Source organism: Anopheles stephensi, chromosome 2, assembly GCF_013141755.1.
Source record: "Anopheles stephensi strain Indian chromosome 2, UCI_ANSTEP_V1.0, whole genome shotgun sequence".
Taxonomy (NCBI): Eukaryota; Metazoa; Arthropoda; class Insecta; order Diptera; family Culicidae; genus Anopheles; species Anopheles stephensi.
This window is the reverse complement of record NC_050202.1, coordinates 82,993,371-83,016,985: the sequence shown is the minus strand read 5'-3', so window position 1 is coordinate 83,016,985 and position 23,615 is coordinate 82,993,371. Positions and strand designations below refer to the sequence as shown.

The following is a 23,615-nucleotide window of genomic DNA, read 5'->3' as shown; positions in this document are numbered from 1 at the left end:
TGATTTTTAGTACATTTTGACAGCTGTTGTGGCGTCGTATTTTGAAATGCCAGTTGATGTAACGTATGTTTTTTTTACCAAAATGGGCTAACATTGGTTGGCGAAGAAATAAAACTACTACGTGTGAAGCAATGGATTTGATTTGGCTGGAAACAAGAAGCATTCTACAAAAAAAAAAACCTTATCATGTCTTGCGGGCTTGCATTCAGCAAGCAAGCCTTTGTGCAGCAGGCTTGTCCTGTATATATATTTTCAATCTGGCCCTTCTGTGATCAGATCCTCAGATGCTTAGACTCAGCCGTAGCCTAGGATTAGGTCGTCCGATCGGGTTTGCAGAAAATTTTCCTTGAACCATCGTTGGAAAAAACACTTTTCGCCGCTTGATTAAGAACACATCCACAACAGCCCAACTTCCTTTTGTCATTGCGTTATTAGTCCATGTGTTTGCGAATTCATTTATTTCGTCGTATTGTTTTCAATATAATATGCATTTTACGGTCTTCAGGTATAGTTCTCTGTTAGTGGGCTTTTGCAAAACAAAGCTTGCCATAGTATCGAGTGAGTAACAACATAAATATAATACAAAATACAAAAATACGTAAACGTTCGGTGCGCCGCCTATTTGCCCAACGGAATCACCATGTGGTACGGATACTCTAACAGTTCCGCCGTGGAAGCACGCGACTTTGCATCGTACCGGAGGCATCGTTTCAAAATGTCCAGCAGCATCGGTGGGTAGTAGGCGGCCAGCGGAGGATATTCGATTACCGTCCTCGGATTGGTGATGACGTTCACCTTCGTTACGACATTTTTGATGTGCGCAAAGGGTGTCCGTTTGTAGAGCAGCAGGTAGAGTATGCAGCCCAGCGACCAGATGTCAGATTTTTTCGACATTTTAATGCGCGGCTGCGCACCGGCCGGACTCATTTCGCTCGACGTGTCGATCAGCGCTTCCGGGCTGATGTAGTTGAATGTGCCGGCTTGGGAAAATTTCATAATACTGGTCGAATCGAACGAAATGCTGCTCGCGATACCGAAGTCAATCAGCTTCAGGCGACCATTGATCATGAGAAAGTTGGCCGGCTTCAGATCGAGATGGATGACACCTTCCCCGTGTATGTAGTGGACGCACTGGACCATCTGATACCAAATGCTCATGAGCGTGTGAAGCGGAATGTCCGAGGTGTAACCTTGCAGGATCCGGTGCAAGTCACTCTCACCCTTTTCCATCACCAGAAACAGTTGGCTAGCTTCCGGAATGTGTGCGCTACAGTAGGAGAGCAAAGGTTTAGATTAGTTTCGTTGTACCAGGAAGGCGACTATCCTTAATTACTTACTAATCGTATAAAGCGATCACGTTCTCGTTTGTTTGCAGTTTTGCAAGCATTTTGGTTTCGTTCAGGTATCCTTCGACCAGGTTTGCGTCTCCGTTCAAATTGACGAGCTGACGTGTGGGAATAAACGAAAGGAAATTGGATTACAGCACTTGCAAATGAAGCAGTTGAGAATGCCAAGCAATGCATACCTTAACCGCACACTCCAACCCGGTGGCAACCTGTTTAGCAAGGAAGACCGAACTTGACCCTCCGGAACCAATTTTCTTCAGCACCACGTATTCCTTCCCGTTGATGACGATTGGCCGTTCCTTGGGCTGCTGTTGCTGAGACGTATCGGTTGAATCGCCACCTTTCTCCACCTTTGTCGTCGGTGCAACAACCGGTGGAGACACCTTGTCAGCCGTGTCCAACGCGCCAAACAGTTGATCCGTCGATCGTTTGGCAATTTTTGGCTGCTCCTTAATGGGTGACAAATGCTTCGAACTTTTCGCCGCATCGGGAGTTATGACCGAGTAGTTCAAGCTATCATCGGGAAGAAAGTTTACCGGCGGTCGGGGCATCACGACTGGCGTGGCAAACAGTACCTTCTGCGATTTGAACTCATTTTCGATTGTATTCCGCGACTTGCGCACCGTCGTGGAGGTGAACATCTTGGAGCCCGTTTCTCGAAGCGGTCCACCCAGGAATTTGTCCCGTGGGGTGACGAACTGATGGCGGTTCCTTTCCACTTCCATCTTTTCCGGGGCCGAATCGGGTTGCGGTGGGCTTTGAGCTCCATTTGGAAGTGGTTTGTCAGACCGGCGAACAACGGTACCTGGCAGCTCGCCAACAGTATCGATGGTTGCACTTGCTCCATACCCGGAATCCTGACTTCGTGTCGATTTGGTGGGAGAAGAATCGTTGCACGGCTTCAACTCGAATTGGGATCGCTCTACCAATGGCGCTCGCTTCACCGTTTTGGAATCAACGTCCGGCGCACCATTCTTCGTGGGGAGCTTGTCTTCGAGCTTTATGCGTGACCTCGGTACGGCATCGGTTACACTTCTGATTGTGGCTTTGGATGGAATCTTTTTATCTACACTGTCCTCCTCCTCGATGCATTTTGACGGCGTCAGTAGAAACGAATCGTTCAGGATCGCACAGTTGAGGCTGGGAGAATGAAATGGTACGAAATTAGGATTTAGCTTCCATTAGCCAAACACAGTACTTACTTGCCATCGCCGTCGGAATCGGAATCAGATTCTAGCGGAGGCAGCTCCGACACTCGCTTTGGTTGAAAACTTGAAAAATGGTACGTATATTAGGATTTGGCACTGCATGCGATTGGGGTTGAAAAGGTGGCCTTACCTTCTTGTCGATCGGAAACCTCGCGGTGAAGCATCTTCGGAAGCTTCTTTGTCACTGCGCATAAACATTATGAACAAATGCAATAGAAAAAGGTTAATTCACATTCATTCGCGCTCTTCATGCCTTGCTTCGGCCCAGACAAACCTGCTTCGATCGTACATTGTTATGTTTGTGCCGCTTTGCTGTCGCTCGGTTGGGTGTTTCAGCGTGTCTGATGTGAACGATACCGTCGCCAGCGTACTTGCAGAAGCGTTAGTGTCCGTTTGCGGCATTGTTCGGACCCAGTTCCATGTATTATTTATCGCGACAGTATCGTTTTTAACTAAACTTTTCGTTGTTTTACACCAGCTTCCGCCGAAAGCCGCTAAAAGCTGTTATTATTTTGCAAATTTCAAGTGACACAAGCAAATGACAGTTGCGTCGTTTCAAAAAATCATGTTTGCCAGCCAACGGCCAAGATTTGGATGGGTAGGTGTGACAAACCAACAGATTTACAGTGCTTGCCAACTCTATTGCAATGGGTTCTTTTAATTAAAAATGATGATTTTTTTAATCACGTGTCGCTCAAGTTTGAACAAATTGTATTAATGGGATTGACAATACGTTTTCAGGATATTATTTCCTGGGCTGTATGCCTTTACCCATGAATAGGACCGATCTCCAACAGACTACTAGTTCACTGGACCTTATGGTAGATGAGACTCAAATATTGCGCATACCATTGTATCCTTGCGATTTTGACCAACAAACTAATCAGTCTCAGTATCTCTTTTCCTCATGTTTTGAACCACTTATTTCTACATTACAATCTATGCTATCTCCGCTTTGAATGGGCGTGCGCTATTGATATCAGTTTAAAATCAGAAAATCTGTTTTAATAATATTTTTTACTAGCCCAGATCAGATGATATTCATCCGCTGGCTAAATACATGGGAAAATAACAATAATAAAAAACCGCCCCGTTTGCGAGCCCTGCCCTTCAAACATCTTCCCTTTCTATAGCAACCTTGGCCCTTTCGGCGAATTCTCGCCGCAGCAGGAAAGTGCTGCGCTACTGGTGCTGCTGCTGCTGCTGCCATCATACATTTCACCTTCTGTTGGTCGCATGGTAAAATTTCGTGAAGTAGAGTACCAAATTTGTGATAAAATAGTAACAGAAACGCATCGTGCTGTTGGGGCTCGCGGTGATAACCATTATCGGTGCTGTTGACAGACCATAGTGTTGGCTGTATTCCGGCTGGGTGTGTTACAGTGGCTACAGCGGCCAAAAACCCACGGCAGCGAATACCCGAGCGTTCTCGGACAGGGGGAAGGATTTTTAGAAGGAAAAGCGAGCCGTGTCACACACAGGCACAACGCAGAGGCCGGGGCAACAGGAAGAGAAGTGTGTGTTGTGGTGGTCGGGAACGGTGGCGGAGCACTTTTGTTCACCCCTTCGCTCCTTCTTTTATCACCTGATATTCTAACATTAGACAATCACAGAGAATTGTCCGATTAGTGCGTGTACGGTGTGTGTGTGTGTAACGGGGGGTTGCGGGAAAAGTGATTTCGCGAGCTCTGGTGCAAAAGGAATCAGGAAGAGAAGCAGAAGAAGACGGAGGAGGTGAGAAAATTTTTCGCAATTGTATTCCTTTTTTGTCGCTAGTTCAGTCAGTGTGCGGATTTGTTCTATCTCCATCGTCCGATTATGCTAACTTCGTCTCTTTGTGCGCTGCGGTTTGTGGAGCGAGGGAGCACAGTGCAAGGGAAGAGGAATGAAAGAAGGAAGAATTAATCGCCGCCCCGAATGTTGTGGATTAATTAAACGTGTGTGTGGTTTTTTCTGGCGTTTCATTTCACTGCGGAACACCCTCTTGTAGTAGGGAAGATGTGCAGTGTGGTGGTGAGGCAGGGGTGGTAAGCGCAGGAGCAGCACTGGGAAGAAGAAGCAGCAACAGCAGTGGGTGAACGCAATGAAACATGACGACGGGAGCAGCAAGGGCGCGTTCAAAAAATTCCGGTTGCCAAGTGTCAAAGTTGGCGTAGATTTTATTGTTTCGAGAGCCACAGCACCCGAAGATTCAGAAATGCATTCGCAGCGCTTCTCATGATCAAGATCGATGCTGCGTAATGTGGAAGGGAGAGAGCACTATCGCTTCCAGGCGACGGTCGATCTCTCTGTCTGGTGCACGGGAAAGCTAAAGCGATGTCTAGACACGTACCCAAGTAGTACGGCTAGTGGAATAATATGGGGATGCAGTTGTCGTAGTAGTAGTGGGTTTGTTGGTGCGAGCACGTGTCGGAGCTGCAAGTGTGTTGGTCTTGTTTCCGCTGGTGCGGAGAAAAATGGTTGCACATTTGGATGCTGCGGGTAGAATATTCTTTACCAATTGAAATTTTATTATAAAAATATCATAATATTTATACATTTTTCACGTAAAAGCACCTGGAGGCCACAATGATCTAAATCAGAAATCTTTAATGTTTTGGCGGTGTCTCTGGGCGGTATAATGCAACTGAGAAATAGCAACACAAATCCATTACTGCTTTTTCTTTATTTAGGAATGCTCTCTGATCTGACGTGTCTAAACGGTGCCTAAGCTATGCTGCCCTAAGCATGTAATCGTGAGCACACAACAGACAGAGTGTAGAGGGCGACAGAGATAGGGCGATTAGGATGTTGTCAAATGTTATCAATAAAAGAAACTCGCCTTCCCTTGCACAATTTTTTATCATGCGTAAGCACGTGTACGGTTTGTTTCAAGTCATATTAATAATTATTAAATTACGTTAATATTTTTCACATAAATTGGAATGGTGGAATATGCGGCTTTGGAAGATTCCATTTCGCAGCTTCAATCGACCGACAATGGAAGGGGAAGAATCGATGCACAAAATAACACACCAAAAGGTGTAGAGTAGTTGGCATTGAGCGAATGGTAGAACCTGTTTGTCACGGATCGCTCAGCAACAGAACCGCTGAAGTGTGGTGTGTACCCCACATTAAGTAACCTAACGACCGAAAATCATGCCGGCACCAGCAACAGTAGGCTGTGCACCACACTCTGTGTGCACGGAATCAAGAATCTTTATCCGACCATTCACTTTTTTCCATGCCCAGAAGCCGTGGGGAGGTTCTAAGTAACGCGTTTCATGTTTGCCATCTTTTCTTTTCCACTTCCCCAGCCCCAGCGAGATATCGATTGCCATTTCGGGCGGAGGAAATTCGTCTACTACAGGGTGGTGCGCCGGTTGGCGGAAGGTTAAGAGTGCGCCTGCAACTGATCGCGACCGAAGAAGCTAAACCGGGTGGTAGCAGCAACACCCAGTCCCCAAAGGACATGTGTAGTAAACCCCGTATGAAGGAGACGCACGACCCTGAAAGTTTGTGCCACGCGTGAGCATATAGCAGGTAGTGTCCCTTCGAAAAATCGACCACCACAACTACTACCAAGGCGACGAGGCACATTCGTCGGCTGATCATAGCAAAACCACCGCTCGGATCGGTGCGCATAAGCACGCACACACGCAGCGCCACCTGTGTCGTGCGTCGTGCGGTAGTAAGCGGGTGTTATCGTCCACGAAGCGCCTCTTAGTGTGCCGTCGCACCCGAAAGGAGATGGTGCTGCTGTTTCTCCTTTGACGCCGTGGTCACGGGTTGTGTGCGTAAACGTAGTCTCAAAACTTACGCACTGTCCGGGAGAGAGCTCCCTTGTTGTACGTGTGGATCGAGATTAAACAACACTGTTTATACTGCCATACCCAACCAACGACTACCCATCATCCCACCACCACCACCGCAACAAACACACGGACACAAGCAGCAACAGCAGTAGTCGAACCCAAAAACCCTTCATCGACCTTGCATTGTCGACCCAGTGCGACGATCGTTCGGAATTAGTTGCGCAGTGTGTGTTTGTACATGATTAAAAACGTGATCTCTCCTTCGCTGAGATAAAATAGTAAGATCATAAACGTGTGTTGTGTCGGGGGGACTGTACGGGGGCTACTGCGACGAATCAGAGCGAACAAAAAACCAAATCGAAGGCGGTAGAACCAACCCGCCCTTGGAGAGTGTGTGATATTGCATTCTGGCGTGTATGTCAGGTTTTTTAATGGGTCTACAGTGGATAAAGGTGACGAAAGTGACAGTTACGAAAACAGAAGAACTTTGATTCCATTTTAGTGGCTCTTCCCTAGTGGTAGCAGTAGTACATAAGCATCGCCGTGTATTGGAAATATTTAAATCATGTGATAAGCGAGCATAATATTTGTTCCCAACCCATTCGTTTAACACATAGTTGTGTAAATCGCGCATAAGTGATAGTAAGCAAGAAAAAAAAAGTGAAGACAAAAAAAATTAGTGGATAAAATCGTGACGGCGCAAACATATATTTACGACGGGCGCTCATTGGATTACCATAGCTACACTACACATTAGCTTTACTCGTGTATGAGTGTGTTCGTGTCAGTGCGTAAGTTAGACCGATTGTTCTCCGAATCTTGTTTACATTACGGAATCGGTCGGTTTTAGATGTGTAAGCAGTTAGTGTGTTAGAATCGAACTAGAAAAGTGTTTCGAAGTGTTAAGTACAACGCTGCAAAAGCGTCAAAGCGTTAGTCCCGCGTAGTAAGTGTATTGTTGCACACACGAGATGGACCGTGCTGTGGCTTGGTATCAGGAGGAACAAGACGGTCCGTCGAAGCTAGTCTGGATGAACATTTGGGACACGAACTCCGATCTGTACGGTTCGCTGCACGCTAACTACGGTCCCGGTAGCAATAATGGACAGGAAGCGTTGAAGGGTCCTGCGGTATCCCGCGGCGGTGGTACGCTGGGTGCCCTCGGCGATCAAAAGCAACACGAGCTGCCGTTTAATAATTCCAACAGTGGGAACAACAACAACAACAACAACAACAACGGTGTCGGCAATCATCATCAGCAGCAGCAGCAACCGTCACCCGCAATCGAATCGACGGGGAAGAATAGTAGCGGCAACAACAACAACAACGGTACCAACGACAAACCGACCATCTTCAGCGGTACCGGTGGCAACGCTGCGGCACTGGTCAACAGTAGTATACTAAACGGAAACAGCAACAACGTCACCACCCCGGGCAATGGGAACGGAGGAACCAACAATAATTCAAACAGCAATTGCAACAACAGCAACGGTGGCGGCACGACGAACGGCGGAGAGCTGACGACGGGCGGCGGTAACGGCTGCACCAACAACAACAACAACAACAACATGGTCGGAAAAGGTGGATGCGGAACCGGAACCGGTATAGCGAGTAGCGAGAAGAACTATAACCCGGTGCGCAAGAAACTGGGCAGCATGATGACGGACAATAAGGCCAGCACATTCAACATGAACAAGCAGCATACGCGGCTGATCGGTGTGTACGGTGGATGTCCCTGGCGGCCGCCAAACTTTAAGTATGGCCGAGGAATCATTGGGTGAGTTTTGAATATGGGAAGGATTGTTTTACATTTCTTTTTAGAGAAACATTGGTAATCGGTATCAGATCGGAAATCAGCCAACCCCAACACCTCGCCAAGGTTGTAGCGCCAATGGAAAAGAAGAATAAGATGGAAACAGTAATAGCGAGGACTTATGATCGGCGAGCGAGGGGTTGGGTGGCTTTTTAAGGGGGCTAACATATTACGTTACCTTTATCTTATCTTTTGTTTAACGTTCCTGACCGTGTGTGCGATGTACACACAGTGGTCAATTTGGTGGGTTTTTCATGCTTTGCAAAATGTGGCCTTTTATGATTGAGTTTTTTTTTTATTTTATTGTTGGTTTGTCCCTTGTCCCTTTACTTCCGAAAAAAAATCTCTAAAGGGACAATGTAAGAGTTCAGCGGTAACGTCGTCGATCAATGTGTGGTGGATGGCAGGACGTGTCTAACACATCCACCCCGTGAATACTGCAAGTAGTAGTAGCAACGCGCGCGCGGATAGAACCATCAAAACACCCAAACAAACGACGCAGTTTTCGGACGTTGATTGTTCAACCAACAACGACGCATATTCCAGAACGTCGGCGAGGTCGGGAGAGCGAACGAGATCGACTGCACGCTGGCGCGAAAGGAAACCAGAAAGACAAACAAAAGGGGAACTCGATGACCTTCGCCTTCGCTACATAAGCGATGCAGGTCTTATGTTTTATTTTTCGCTCTGTTTCTGTATCCCGCATTAGCATCTCGGCAGCATCACAGCCTGCCCGCTGTGTAACCTGAGTCCCGGGCTAGGAAAGTCAAACAGAAATGCGGAATACTTTGCTGCACCACCTTCCACACACACACACACACACCATGCATGATAGCCGAACGTTTTATGGTGCAGTTGGAATGTGGCAGCTTGTTTTATGGGGTTGTGTGAAGATTTCAGTTCAAGCAGTAAGGTAATTTTTGCCTAGCATTCGTCAGCGAAAGGAGCGAACAGGTGGAGCGATTTCGAAGCAGCAGTTGACAGCAAAGTTGATCGTTGCTAATACGACCACGATAGTGTGCAACAGATAGTCGAGTCACAGGTCCCAAATTCAATCGGAGGCGGCTTTGCCGGTTGGCATGGAGAGCCAAACGTCAGCGTCGCTCCAGACTAAATGTCAGACCGAGACCTTCCAGAGATTGCGAATGTCAATCAAGTAACGTTTAAAATGTCTTAGAAATGAAATGTAAACGGCTTCGTGAGAATCCAGCTAGGATCGGATCTTCTCAATTTTGCAAGTAGAGTCGATGAATGACACGTTTTGATCATCATCTGAGTGAGTTGTTTTCGCCACAGGATGTTTTGATATGAATCATACGAGAAGAAATTATCAATACTCGCCCACTACACAATCATTGATAAACGATTATCAGCAAAATGGGTGTACAAAACGGAATCTAAAAACCAACAACCGAAGCCACCCACCCACTTCACCACCGAACGTATGGGGGTGGGTAGCTGTGACGCAGTAAGGAAATTTTGAAAGGATGTGGATGATTTGCACTTCAGGCCGCGGCCAGCCGGTGCTACTAAACTGGAACCAGGTTCCGTACGCCACCTTAGGGCGGAGTGCGCATTCTGTTTTGATTCCCGATCGTGTACCAATGGTGGACCGGGTGCCGTGATAAGAACAAACACCGCTGATTGTTATTATACCATTTTGCATGGTGTGGTGTAATAAGCGCACCAACGCGAGTGCGAAAGAGACACCAGGTAATGGATTCGGTGCTATAGGCCCATCGTCGTCTTCTGTATCTACCACGACGCGCACTGATAACTGTGGTGTGGTTATCTGCCCGTTTTCCCTCTCTACATGTGACTGAAGCTACGATTGTCATCAAAGATGATGTAGTCTATTTTCTGCACAGAATTGGAACAATATTCTTCCTATGCTTTGGCACTTCAAATCAACTCTAATAGCTTGTAGTGTAGTAAAAATTGGCCCGGCCTGGGTATCAAATCCTGTCCAGACCGTGCTGCAACAAGCAAGTCAAGAGGCTAAGAAATGACTGAAGCTTTGTGGCGTCCAAGAAGAAATATAGGTCGCAAACTTGTCGGTGTTCTTCCCACATTTCGCAGCTATATTTAACAGAAAAAAAAATCGCTCAGTGGACTATCTACACATCTCTCGCTCAAAGAAAGCGCAGAAAAACGACCATGAGGAGGGTGGGTTTCATTCACACAGTTCGGGTGCCGTACCCCGGTCAGCGCATTACATAGTATTTCCTGTTGCTACCCCAATCTTCTTGACGTTGGTTGATTTTGTCTCGTGCTGCGCGAGCTGCCTGCCTGCCCGTGCTACCATCCGACGTACGCAAACGTAAGAGAAGACCGGCAGCAACAACGACCGCATGCCGCCGCGAAACAAGATTACCTACGGCACGCCGTGTGCGCGCACGCGGATTATTTTGCGCGATTCTATAATCAGCCGGAACGGTTCGGCGGCGACCTCTGCTTTTACAACCTGTTCGCGCTGCCGGCAAAAGAGGTGGGCTGACGACCAGCCCGGTAATAACGCACATTCCCTGTGTGCTCTAGTTCCACTGTGCTCTCGTGCTTCTTCTTTTTTTTTTTTTTGCTGGCTTTGATGGTGGTGGTTGGTAGGATTTTTCCTGTTGGGGTGAAAATGGAAGTGAAGGTTCGGTTGTTATTGATTCTGCATAAGCAATTGCTGTGATTTCGTTCGTTATTTTAGCACCTTCCGTTTTGGGGTTGCTGCGTTTCCGGCACAATCTTGCCCATTCGATGTTGGAGGGATGGAGGGTAGGAAGAGGTGGCAGAGCCAACACACCCGCAATACGATGCCCGGTGGACAATCCGGGTCCGGATCGCGAGCCGTTTACGAAAGCGCACTACACCTCGTGGTGGACGGCGATAGCATCGTGTCCACATCATAGGCGTGTGTGTGCTTTGGTGTGTGCACTCTTATCATTAGCATGCGGTAGCTAATGTTGACCTTATAGTGTTGCCTTACTTTAGTTTACTGCGGCTAGTGTGCTGGAAAAATGGGCAGAGATTTCAGAGAGCGGCCATGGTTTTGGGCTGGGAAACTGATAAGATTGTTGAACATTTGCTTCGGTTTTGTAACACAAACATCTTTGAGTAGTACAGTTTTAAGCAATGGAAAGTTCTGTGCACCGAGAGCACCAAGCAAACTATTGAAAAATGTCCTCTTGTGTGGCGTCACTGTCACCATTTCAAGGATATCGTGTAGACGACTTCAGGAAGAAGTCGCGTGGTACAGACGCTAACCTTCAGCCCCGTGTTGCGGCTGTCGGCATCAAGGAATGAGAGAAAATGTCACATAATGGAGCAAGCAAATATCACCAACGTGTTATCGCAGGATATCGCTAGATATGGCGATGAGATATTACCAATTTGTTCCTTATGGCAGCAGCCTTAGCAGCCGCATACAAAACTCTCGTCCTAATGTAATGTAATACTGCCACCGTATAAAGTGTCAAATAGCTCAAGATAACTATTATTTTTTCGCAAAACGAGCTATGAAACGTTAGACAAATCAGGGCGAATCGGTGTAGCGCGCACGGACTTTCGGTAAACCTCTCCGTCTCCGGCGTCCGTACATCAAATCTTGGTGTCAAGTGAGTGAGCTGCTTAATGCACCGAAAAGACGCGAAGCACTACAACAAGGGGCATTGAAAAATACATTTTAAATTGACTGTTCTTGTTACAATGAAACACGCGACACGATCGCATACTCTACAGCAGAGCGTTCCCAATAATTCGTTCAGACCGATTCTTGTTTCGACATTTTTTGGTTTCGAAAAAAAAGTGCGTCGCTCAGAGTTTGGACCAGTTCGGTTGCACGATTACCTCTGGGCGATGTTGATGAGGGTGACAGAATAGCAACACTACAGCACAACTGCTGCTGCTCGACAGTTCCGTCCTTGTCATGTTGATGAACCGGAAACGATACGCTTACGTTTGTGCGCGAAGTATGGCGGCGAGAGCACAGACTGATCGTATGGTGATGGAGAGGAGGAGAAACAATCCGGATGACATTGTGACGTCACGCGGTAGTGTATCGATGTGTGATGCTGGGGGGGGCTGCTGCTTTGTTGAATGGGTCCAACCAATATCAACGACGTGTGATGGCTACTCGTTCGCCTGTACGCGTGTACTAATAATGACTGGGGGACAGTGATTAAAAATGCCTCGTGTTTACCGGTGGCAAATAGTGGCATCCGTCATGCGGATGCATCTGACACACGTTAAGGGGTGTTTGGTTTTCTTTTTCTTGTAGGCTAAACACGCCCGTAAACATAAACTACTGGGCCTGCGACACGGGATGCAGATGATTGATCGCATCCGCTGATCGAAACTTTCCCACCACTTCTCGATTAATGCAGATAGTAAGCATTAGCGAGACAATATACCGAGGAGCGCATATAAAGGTGTTGCCACTCGGTTGCGTCAATGATAAATAGCACCTTGGACGCGCACCTCTCGCATCGCAGCTCTAGTGTCACGCAGATGAGTTGCTGCAATGCACCGTACACTTCTGCAACAAACAGCTGTTGTGTCCGTGTGGGGGGGGGTTACCAGAAGCCCAGGGGTAAAAGGAGGAAGCGTACGGTGCCCAAAAAATCCAACCATCATCGCGCGCACGAACCATGTACGTCAAAGGGAAGCCTTGTTGTGGTCCAGGAAACAGACGTAAGACAACAACCTGCTAACGAACTGTAGCTTTTTTTTCGCACACAGCCATCACGCGCTGGAAGCGTTCGTTAGGAGCGAAGGGGGTTAGGCAAGTTCGTGCCAGAGAGGATGGATACATTCGTGTGTCTGTCTATTTGTCCAGTTGTGTTTGCAACCACCCTCCCCCCCCCACCCCCGGCGCCCATATCGCACGGTGTTACAGGAGTACATTGTGTGGGTGATGGTCCATTTTGTTTTTGCACAGTTGTTGCTACTTTCATTTTTATTCCCGTGTCATTTGTCTAAATGGCGGGTGGCGAACGGGTTGGACGATTGCAAACGATCGTCATGATCTTGTTAGAGCGTTGTTACGGGCTCACTGCACCTTATATTTGTCGTACACGCATTCCTCACTGTTGTGACGTGACGGGGAAGAACTTCTTTTGTCTATTGTGTCTGATTAGGATGTCAGATTCGAAGCAACATGTCATGTTGCTTTACCGACATTCTTCGCTTATCTATCATCTGAGCTGTATAGGCTTTATAATTGTGGATAGTTTGCCTTTTTTTAAACACGACAAGATTTGATTCGATTGAAAAAAAAAACATAAAACAGCTGTTCAAGCAAAGATCCACTCGTCGAACCTTCTACTGCTGCTTCCCTTGAGTTGAAAACAGTTGTCGCTGATCATCGTTTTCGACTAACGAAATTCATTATGATCGTCACTACTGCGACAAATCGACGCAGAAAAGATAGCAAACACTTTCCTACCATCTCTTCATTGAGTTTAAAGCTGCATATGACAATAAAGCCAGGGTAAAACACATGTCAGGTGACGGGGTGGATGGACAACTCCACTCTCCAAGGACATGTTGGAGATGAGCTTCTTAAAATCTGTCCAGATCCTGGAATTTTCTGTTGACATAGCCATCATCCCAGGGCCGTGGTTCAAATTCCATCCAGACCGCCTCCCCGTACGTAAGGCAGACTACTTTACTACGGGTAAAATTAAGTCACAGAAAGCCAGAAATGGCAGGCCGAGACCTCTCGAGGTTTTATAGTGCCAAGGAAGAAGATGAAGCCCCATCATCGGTATGAGGTTCACCCTAGATAGTGGAAGCTTACCAAAAGAACGATCAGGCGGTACATAACCTCAGGTTGGAGAGAACGGGAAGAAACCCTAACTCTGATGGTGGTACCACCAGCGACCCTGCTAACAAACACTGATTTTCGCAGAATAGATGTATAGATAGGTGATCGCACCTTTCAAACTTCAGGCCAAAACGTCTTCACTCAACATATCTGTTCTGACGGGTAAGCTGGTTCTGTGGAGACTTGATGCCATCTTGGATCTGGAAGAACATAATTGCTAGAGGCTCTACGTGCTGTCCCTGATGATCTCAGGACTGTGGACTGATCATGTCATGAGAATGCCACCTAGGACGACCTTGGTTAACAGTTTTTTTTGGACCCAAAATGAGTTGGAGCAGTGATGGCGTTGATACGTCCCCCTAGACCGTGACCAGGTACCGATGTAATCCCTCTGATATGAATCCGATCATCAGGATGTTCAGTTGGTTAAGCTGTCGGATCACTTATATTCCTTTTTTCCTGTCTTTTCATTCCCTTTCCTCACCTCGAAAACCCTCGGCACCAACCACCATGGGGCTGCTAATTGTGTGCATGATAATTGGGCAACGAAAGGTTGAAGAAATTTGCACCCCCTAAACAGTGAGCGATATCAATGAAAGGCGGCAGTGCACACGAACCCCGAATGGAACTGCAGAAGGGTAGCAGGCAGGCAACAAGCGTTCGTCGTCGTATAATTCGTCCAACGGTCGGCTAGTCAACGATGCGCGCCCTTTCACCACCCCACCACCGAAACGACGTCTGTTCGTTCCGCGTATTTCGTGCGTCTCTTTTCCCAGAAACCGGGCAGGAGGGAACGCACATGCCGGCAGCACACACACCGGCGTTGGTGCAGTTGCAACACCGTCTCTAATCATTGGAGCGTTTTGGTGCATCGCTTGCACTTTATTGTGCGTGTGTGTGTGTGCATAAGGGTTCACCATCATCATCACCACGTACTCTCCGTACCTTATTAACTTAGTTTGCTTCGCCCCAAAACTATTACACGTTCGTTCCCCACGATCGCATGGGGTTTGGGTGAGTTGAGTAGCAGAAACACAGGTGAAAGGAACGAACAACCGGCAAGTGGTTCGCAGTTTAGGGAAGAAGAGCTTGCCGTAAAACGTTTTCATTTTTGTCTTTTCTTACGAGTAGCTCATGCTTTCTCCACGGTTCTTTTCCTTTCTTCTTTCCTGGTGGAGCCAAAAAACACATCAACTGAAGAGGTGTGATTTTATCTTGCTTTTGGTGGGACTATTGCTTTACTGTACCAGCTTGTGCTTTTTTTTCCCTGCTAGGGATGTATAATGAAAATCGTTTCTTTCGTATTTCATTAACACGAATGCTTCCCCTGCCTGCCTGCGCACGATGAGGATGTGTGTGTTAGGTTGCTTACGGCGGTACAATAATAATCAATCGAGAAGAGTTGGAAATTGGAAAATTGAGTAAAGAAAATGGAAAACGTATCGAACGAGGGAATAGGGGGGGAAAAAGCCTTCGTTCCATCCATCCCTTTTTCGTTTGAATTAGATAGATTCATTATGTACGCAAGATATTGTGTAGATTACCAGCCCGGCGTTGGCGATTGGAAACGATTCGGCGATGAATTAACTACATGGGGGGTTAGATTACACTATCGTTTATCCGCAGATTCGTGCACAATTAATTACAACAGGTGGTTCCAGCGCCAAACACATCACTGACTGTGTTGATGATGTTCGGTTAAAGTTTGGGAAAATTCGCCACTCGGGTCAGTAAAGTAAAGGTACGGTGGCGGCCTTATCGCTCGGTGGGTAATTTTTATTTTGCACTCAGGTACTTCGGGGGCAGTATTTTACTTATTAATCGGTCAGTAGACGGATGGTGGAGCTGAGATTAAGCAAAAATCATTTGCAACGATAAGCTCCCAAATTGCGCTTAATTTTTCAACGGAATGCAGCGACTTCGATATAGTTATTGTTCGACCGGCAACTTATCTACAAAATTTCTAGAAGACGCTGGTATCTGAATATCTCCCGGTTTTCACAGAAACAGGTGGCCCCGATCGGAGTCGTCTTCCTTCCATGTTTTTCGTACGTACACAACCCCGGGAACGCCCGGTTCGCTCGGCGGTGTCGGTTGAAATTCATTTGTTTATGAATCATCTGCCGTTTAAACATCGACCCACACCACGTGTTACGGCAGCACAGTGTTACAATAATGGGAACAAACTGATTCTTTTTTTTGCGCACGACGTCGTCATCCCACCTTCTCAACGGACAGACAGCGAGAGAGAGAGATGTGCTGGTTTGGTTTAAAAGTTGTGCTCTGCTGCAAATGTACAGTAGCGGACAAAACAAGCGCAACTGATGGGGCGACAACGGCGCGGGGGTCTTCATACGGCAGGATCGGGGTTCAAATCCCATCCGGACCCGCTCCCTTTGTAGTGAGGACTGACTATCCAACTAGTAAGCAGGAAATGGCAGGCATGATCTGATAAGAGATCGGTTAGGCCAAGAAGAGAGAAAGAGAGAAGGAGAGAGAGAGTGATCAGGGAGTTCCTCCAATAGATTTTTCCTTCAACGTGGACGTCTCATTTACAGTTACAGTCGAATCGCTCACCGTTTGCTTCGATTCACAAGCTGCTTGCTTCGATTTGCATGCCCACACCATCGATTGCGCGACATGACGACCGAATCACATGCCGTTGCCATGGAATCACGTGCCGATATACATGGATTTTTGATTGCTCCTGTATGAAGCATTTGGTGTAATGAACTGACCGGTTAGTTCGTTACCATTAGAAAACATTTCGTCGGCATTTTTATACGAACAAACGATTAATAAACCGTAATTGACGAAAAAATGTGTAGTACAATACCAACGTCGAACACTATCGATACACAAGACTAGTTTTTCAGAGTTTAGTGGTGATCTATACATTAAACTAGCGGAAATGAACGGGTCCGAACGGCGAAGAATTTAGAATTTAGGAATTTAGAAAAGTTCATCAAGCTATTACATTCCTGTTTTTCAATATTTTTCATTGAATTTCATGAAATAGTTTGTATGTATCGTTCATTTTTGCTTTGACACAATATGTAAAATACGTGTAAAATAGTTTAAAATAATGCTTTCCAATGCATTTAGTCGTTACAATTATCCTTTTAAAATTATCCGTAAGTTTAAGCGATAAGAAAAAAAAACTATTGCTTTGAGAAAAGAAGCGAATTTGAAATGTGCTAACATTCACAAATCGCTCTTTCGATGGTAATGGCACGCAAATCGAAGCAGGCAGCTCGTGAGTCTAAGCAAACGATGAGCGATTCGACTGTGACTGTAAACAGGTGTAATATGAAGAAATTATGGACGACTTTTTTTTCGTTAATACTACGCTGTGCACTTGTTTTATCTAACACTGTACATATGCGGTAACGGATGCCACAATGCGATCATCATCATCATCATCATCCGGTCGTTTATCAAGCCGAGGGTTGTGTTTGTGTTGTGTACGAACTTGAGACGTAACGCAGTCGACAGCAGTAACAGTTTGGGGAATTTTCTTTTCAAGGTCGTCTGGTAAGATATTATGCAGATGTGAGAGAAGCTTCTCTCACTCCACTCGCCACGAATCTGTATTGTAGGCGTACGGAATTTTACGTATTTTTTTTTACCACATTACCTATACTAATGAAAGCCCATTTTTCTTCCTTTCATCCCCCTCTACAGCTTACACCAAGAGATAGAACAGTTTTACGCGCACATGATCGCCACTCCGACCGAGCATGCCCTCCGTGTGAAGGTGGTGGGCCGGATAGAACAGATCGTGCTGAATCTCTGGCCCTCGGCAAGGGTGGAAATGTTCGGTTCATTCCGAACGGGGCTCTACCTACCAACGAGCGATATCGGTAAGTGGCGTCGATGGTTGTCCTTCCGGTTGTACGCATTACTAACGGACAACACTGTTCTATCCTCCTCCCCCCTGTGCCGCTGCAGACCTGGTTGTAATCGGCCAATGGGTTAACTTGCCACTACGCACGCTCGAGATGGAACTGATCAATCAAGGCATCGCCGAGCCCAATTCCGTCCGCGTGCTCGACAAGGCGTCGGTGCCGATAGTGAAGCTGACCGATCGGCAGACGCAAATCAAGGTGGACATTTCCTTCAACATGGAGTCCGGCGTACAGTCGGCGAAGCTGATCAAGGGCTTCAAGCGCGACTATCCGGTGCTGGAGAAGCTGGTGCTCGTGTTGAAGCAGTTCCTGCTGCAGCGCGACCTGAACGAGGTGTTTACCGGTGGCATTTCCTCCTACTCGCTGATACTGATGTGCATTAGCTTCCTGCAACAGCATCACCAAAAGCCGAACGCGTGCTCCAATCTGGGCGTACTGTTGATCGAGTTCTTCGAGCTTTACGGTCGCAAGTTTAACTACATGAAGATTGGTAGGTCGGGAGATTGGTTTGCTTTGGTTGTGATTTTGTATTAATTTGCATTGCATTGCGCAGGTATTAGCGTGAAATCGGGACGATACATACCGAAAGAAGAGCTGCAGCGAGAAATGATAGATGGCCACCGACCGAGCTTGCTGTGTATAGAGGACCCACTAACGCCGGGCAACGATATTGGTCGTTCTTCCTATGGTGGGTCTCGATGCGCACTCTACACCACCTTAAGTGCTCATTCACTAATGCACTCCCGGTTCCTCCGTTACAGGTGCGCTACACGTCAAGCAAGCGTTCGAGTACGCGTACATAGTGCTGGTGCAAGCCGTCCTGCCGTTGGACAAAAATCTGAACGATTGTAACCGACAAAGCATATTGGGCCGAATAATACGCGTAACGGACGAAGTGATTGAGTATCGCAAGTGGATAAAGGACACGTTCGAGGAAAAGCTGACCCGGCAACCGAGCTTACAGCAGCCGCTTACCACGACGACGGTTCTGCTGGGCGACCATTACCTACCGCTTCAACCGCAGCAAACGGCAGCAGCGCCGCGTCACATACCTCAGCAGCCGGCCGTCATTCATCACATTCACCAGCAGTATCCGCGCCATGTCATCCGAAGGCGACCGAGCTCGTCCAGTGTGGAACTGTCCGAGGAAAGTATGGACAGCGATGGCGGAGGCGCCAGTGGGGACTTTCACTGCAACAGCACGCCGACGACGACGGCCCGTGATATTTCGCCGTCATCGTCCGCCGCCGGCCTAACGACCCGTTCGCCACCGATCGAGCTGCACGAGCTGAACGGGGGTCCGCCGGCCGGCACGATCATGATGCTCTCGACCGCGCCCCATCCGCACGATCTGCTCATAGAGGAGAACAATATGCTTAACATGACGCACCATCAGCACCAGCAGCAGCAGCAGCAGCAGCAAATGTCGACGGACCCAAACGGCAGTATCGTCGTCGATGGGCCGGTGCTCAGCTACAGCAACGTAAGTAACAAGCGGCCAGCAACGCGCAATACGATAATAAAGCATTTGCGGAAAGATGCACGATCCCAATGTTGTTTTACCTCTCGGTAGATGAACAATCGTCGCATCGTGCCGTCACCGAATCAGCACCAGCAGCAAATTGTTAGCGGCGGCAACAAGACCCTGTACGGTCGCAACAGCACCGAGCGGATCCCATCGACCGGCAACGGTATGGTCAATGGCAATAGCAATGCTGCTTACAATGTGCAGCCGCAACAGCAGCAGCAGAACGGCGGACTGATTCGTCACAACAGCAAAAACCGACGGTCAGCCTCGAGCATGCTCAAAATGCCCACCAACACGTCCCCGGCCGCGTACCCTTCCTCCGATGTAAGCAATAATAGTAATAGCAGTAGCAATAGCCACCTAGTCGCCGGCATGGTTGTGAATGACGAAAACAATCTGCACTACCATCACCACCACCAACACCACCTCCATCATCGTGCGGGCAGCCCGAAAGCCGCTACGGCGGCAACCGTTGTTGTCGGTGGACTGCCACTGCTACCGTCGAATGCGCTCGCCGGCAGCAATGTGGTGATAATGGCCCCCGGCAGTGGAGGACCAAACAGTGCGGTTGTGTCAAGCGCGGCAGGCGTTAATTCCTCTAGCAGCAGCAGCAGCAGCAGCAGCAGCAGCAACAAAAAATCCTCCCACAGTGGTACAAACTCCTCCAAACGCAAAAAGACTGTGTCGCCGGGAGAGAAGAAGAGTGTTGGTGGCGGTGGTGGTGGTGGTGGTGGCAGTGGTCCGATGGCGGTCACGACGGGACCAATTAGCTTTGGGCTGGCAATGACGGCTGCCGGTGGGCCGGGAGCAGCCAGCGGTGGCAACGGTGGTAGCACGGCGACGACGGCGGCCACCTTGGACAGCCGATGATAGCCATCCGTGGTAGGGGCGGCCTACCTGCAAAGGTTCCGCTACTATCACTACTAAACAATATGCACACACACACACACACACACACACAGCCACACTACTATTAGCTTCCGGTTGAATTGAAAGTGAAATTCGAAAAGGATAGTGGATGGCTGGCTAATAATTGGGGGAGAAAATGCACACCCAGTGGTGTCGCGCTAGGCAGCGGCGTATTGAGCCACTCGATACACAGAATGTGATGCGTGGGAAAGGCAAAACAAGGGTAGTAGAAGGGGTAGCAGAAGTAGTCGTACTAGCGTAGTAGTATAACGAAGAACGGAACGGAAGCAACGTACGAGGTCGGGTGTACGTCGCAACCGACGACGTACAGGGAACGTATTCGGGGGAAAGAGATTAGAACCGCGCCGCAACTCTTTACATTCACACTCACTAGCCACAAGCTACACATTACCTACGTTTAAGCGTATATTAATTACCGACGTTTACTTATTATTTGCTGCCATTACATTCGGCTGTACATATTATCCAAGCCCCGCGTTTCTCTCGGCTGTTCCGTGTGCTGCTGATAGCTTTAGCTTTGGCGTTTTCTCCTCCCAAGGTGCAACCTGGGAATCCTATGACTCTGGCTGGCTGGCTGGCGTGTTTTCCGGATCCTTCTTTGCCTGCTGCTGTTATGATCGTTTACACGTTCCCATACAACTCACAGACCCGATCAGGTTTACCTACTTTAACGCAGCTCTTGGATGGCTTTCTCTTGGCCTCTATCGAATCTACCACTACTTTTCCTCTTTTAAGTCACTAACTTGTTCGTTCTCGCTTGTCTCAACTGTTTATTTTTTTCTATGAGTTTGAGGTTAGATTTTTGTTTTGTTAACATTTTTTGTGTTTTTAGAGGATGTATTGTCTCTGTTTGTTTTTTTCTTCTTCTTCTGGAACCATATCCAGAACACTTCCAAACTCCGTATGAAAAAAAAGAAGCGTCCGTTGTATTAGCAAACAAAATAAAATAAATAAAAACACGGAGCTACACACTACACAATATAGGGGTATAAGTAGTAACGAAAAGGCGAACAGTGTAAGTGGCCACGGTTGTTTTGTTTGCGGCTGATAATGGCGAAAGGGGTTTGCAATGTTAGGGCTCGAAACACTAGTTTTTGTATGTGTGCTGTGTGACTTTGTTATTGGATTGTTGTAGAAGTGAGAGAACTGTGTGTTAAGCATGCGAGACGCAAACAGAAGCGAACATCCGGATAGCATAATGTGTCCGATGACAGGAGTTAGTGTAGGCGAGTGAGTGGATAAATTATTTGCCCGCTGTAAGAGAGAGAGAGAGAGAGCGATAGAACGTTTCTTTTCCTCCAGACTGTTTTGTATGCGTGTTGTACAATGTAAATATTGAAAATATTCTTCACGGCAGATTTCTTTCGCCACCCGGCTCACGGGTAGAGGGGCGGCTTGCTCGGTTAAAAACCTACTATTACTGCGACAGAATGTAAACTCTACTACCAGCGCATGCAAAATACTATTACTTCGGTTTGTCTACTACCGGCTAGGAGGACACAGCAAATCATATTCTCAGATAGCTACATCAAACGTTTGGTTCACTGGTCGCACACCACCTTGCCTTATGAATGGCTTACTACAAAAGGCTTACCGTTAAGCGTCGTATAGTTTACCGATCGGTTGAACCTTCCCGTGTGCTGCTGCGCTCTTTGCTTCTGTACATAAAAGTCGTGCATTGTTTCTCTTTCGTTGGCTCAAATTTTGTGCTTCCCCAGTCCACGGTACGTTATGTGTGTGTGTGTGTGTGCGGACAAAGCAAAAAACAATAGTAACGAAAATACACTCCAAATCTGCCTAAACACATAGTTTGCGTGCGTAGTTTTAGAAAGAAGATGAAATCGCGTCATATAGCAGCAATTCAGACAAAATCAATCAATACGTAAAACAGACAGACACCGCCGGCACACTCTCTCTCTTTTCTGGTTGGGGAATCCGGCTCACCAAACAAGCGTGCAGCCCCACACCTGATCACGACTCAACTGCCATTAACGATGTGGGTTTGGGAGGAGGGAATTTTATTCGGAAAACAAGAGCAATGTTAGCGATTTACTATCCTGGCAAAGTGCATTTATGATACTTAGAGAGAAGCGTATGGGGGTTGAAAGGGAAAGCATCGAGCAAAGAGGGATCAGATAGATAAACAGAATCTGTGTTAATCAAAAAGCCCGATTGCTACGATCTCTAGAAGCGAACACTCACACACACACACACACACTCACGGTTTTTAGTGTAGGAAAATCAATAACACATGATGTGTCGTCCTCCGTGCTCCAGTCAACACCACATGCCCGATTTTGAATAGAAAACAAAAGTAGTATATAAGCGGTACAATGCCTCTATATCCTCATTAGCAAGCGACTTTCTTTCCTTAAGCAGCCGTTGTTAAGTGTTAAGCTAAGATGCCACCCCCCTCCAGTTGCGTGGTGTTGCCAAACGAAAAATGATCCCGTTTTGTTGTAATATTTCTAACAAATGCGTTTGCGTAGCTAGTAATGTGTGTGTGTGTGTGTGTGTGTAAACCGATCGCAAGATTCTTCTTCGCTCATGTAGAGAGAGATAATCAAACCAGAAATCACTCAAAAAAACAAAGGAAACATTTAAATCGATACCACCACCCACTAGAGCCGAGCAAAGCAATAAGACCGCCCCAACAACAACAACAACAATACTTACTTTAAGACACACACACACACTAAAGACCCTCTTCTAATCAGGGCAGTGAGTGGGGAACGAGACAGTAATGAATGAAAATAGGGGCGAAAAAACACCTGCAAACAACACAACAGAAACCAGTCATTTTGAGTACAAAGATGCACCTGTATAATTTATATCTGTAAAGTAATACCTAGACGCCGTAAGCCGTGTGTACATATATACCGGAACCGAAACAGAAAGTGACGTAAATAAATGCAAAAAAAACCGACGATTTAAACAAAAAAAGATCACCCCCGTTATGGCACACAAAATGCCAAACCGGAAAGGAATATCCTGGAGTGTGCCTTTTAATGCGCTTTCGTGCGCGCTTGCATTAGCCACTACTACAGGGAGGGAAAGAAAGATCCAGTACGATTCGGGATTTGCGAGCAAATATATATATATTGCTACGGTCGTCGTCTCGTCGTTTCGCACGCGCTCGAGATAGTAGTAAAGTCCGCGGGGAAACTTGAACTTTGGCAATGACGTCAAATCCCTTCCGCGAGTGATGGGGTCTTGACGGATGATTTTTGGGCCGGTACGTACGCCCAAATCACTTTTTATCACAGCTCGAAACCA

The 23,615-nt window shown here is 47.2% G+C and overlaps 2 protein-coding genes and 1 long non-coding RNA gene across 6 annotated transcripts; 1 reads left to right on the top strand and 2 right to left on the bottom strand.

Annotated features, from left to right (window-relative positions):
* Positions 1-411: 411 nt before the first annotated feature.
* Positions 412-3,118, bottom strand: LOC118505716 (dual specificity protein kinase Ttk-like). Of its 2 annotated transcripts, none has more exons than XM_036041894.1 (6): positions 2,844-3,118; positions 2,685-2,738; positions 2,549-2,617; positions 1,526-2,486; positions 1,338-1,444; positions 412-1,267 (listed from the first exon to the last, which is right to left on the bottom strand). In XM_036041894.1, exons 1-6 carry the CDS (start codon positions 2,954-2,956, stop codon positions 619-621), a joined length of 1,953 nt encoding a protein of 650 aa, XP_035897787.1. In that variant the 5' UTR covers positions 2,957-3,118; the 3' UTR covers positions 412-618. The 2 variants fall into 2 exon arrangements, with proteins under 2 accessions (XP_035897787.1, XP_035897786.1); XM_036041893.1 differs by having other exon boundaries at positions 2,829-3,093.
* A 590-nt stretch (positions 3,119-3,708) lies between these two features.
* Positions 3,709-23,326, top strand: LOC118505709 (non-canonical poly(A) RNA polymerase protein Trf4-1-like). 3 transcript variants are annotated; one of them, XM_036041877.1, is made up of 7 exons: positions 3,709-3,793; positions 5,851-8,125; positions 17,658-17,836; positions 17,925-18,371; positions 18,435-18,569; positions 18,643-19,364; positions 19,455-21,374. In XM_036041877.1, the coding sequence occupies exons 2-7, from the start codon at positions 7,320-7,322 to the stop codon at positions 20,277-20,279; spliced, it is 3,114 nt and encodes a 1,037-aa protein (XP_035897770.1). In that variant the 5' UTR covers positions 3,709-3,793; positions 5,851-7,319; the 3' UTR covers positions 20,280-21,374. The 3 variants fall into 3 exon arrangements, 2 of the variants coding, with proteins under 2 accessions (XP_035897770.1, XP_035897769.1); XM_036041876.1 differs by having other exon boundaries at positions 3,746-4,288; XR_004905443.1 differs by lacking the exon at positions 3,709-3,793 and adding an exon at positions 22,539-23,326 and having other exon boundaries at positions 7,320-8,125; positions 19,455-20,370.
* Positions 10,216-12,153, bottom strand: LOC118505725. The gene is made up of 2 exons (XR_004905444.1): positions 11,996-12,153; positions 10,216-11,158 (listed from the first exon to the last, which is right to left on the bottom strand). It is a non-coding gene; the product is annotated as an uncharacterized LOC118505725 (long non-coding RNA).
* Positions 23,327-23,615: the final 289 nt, after the last annotated feature.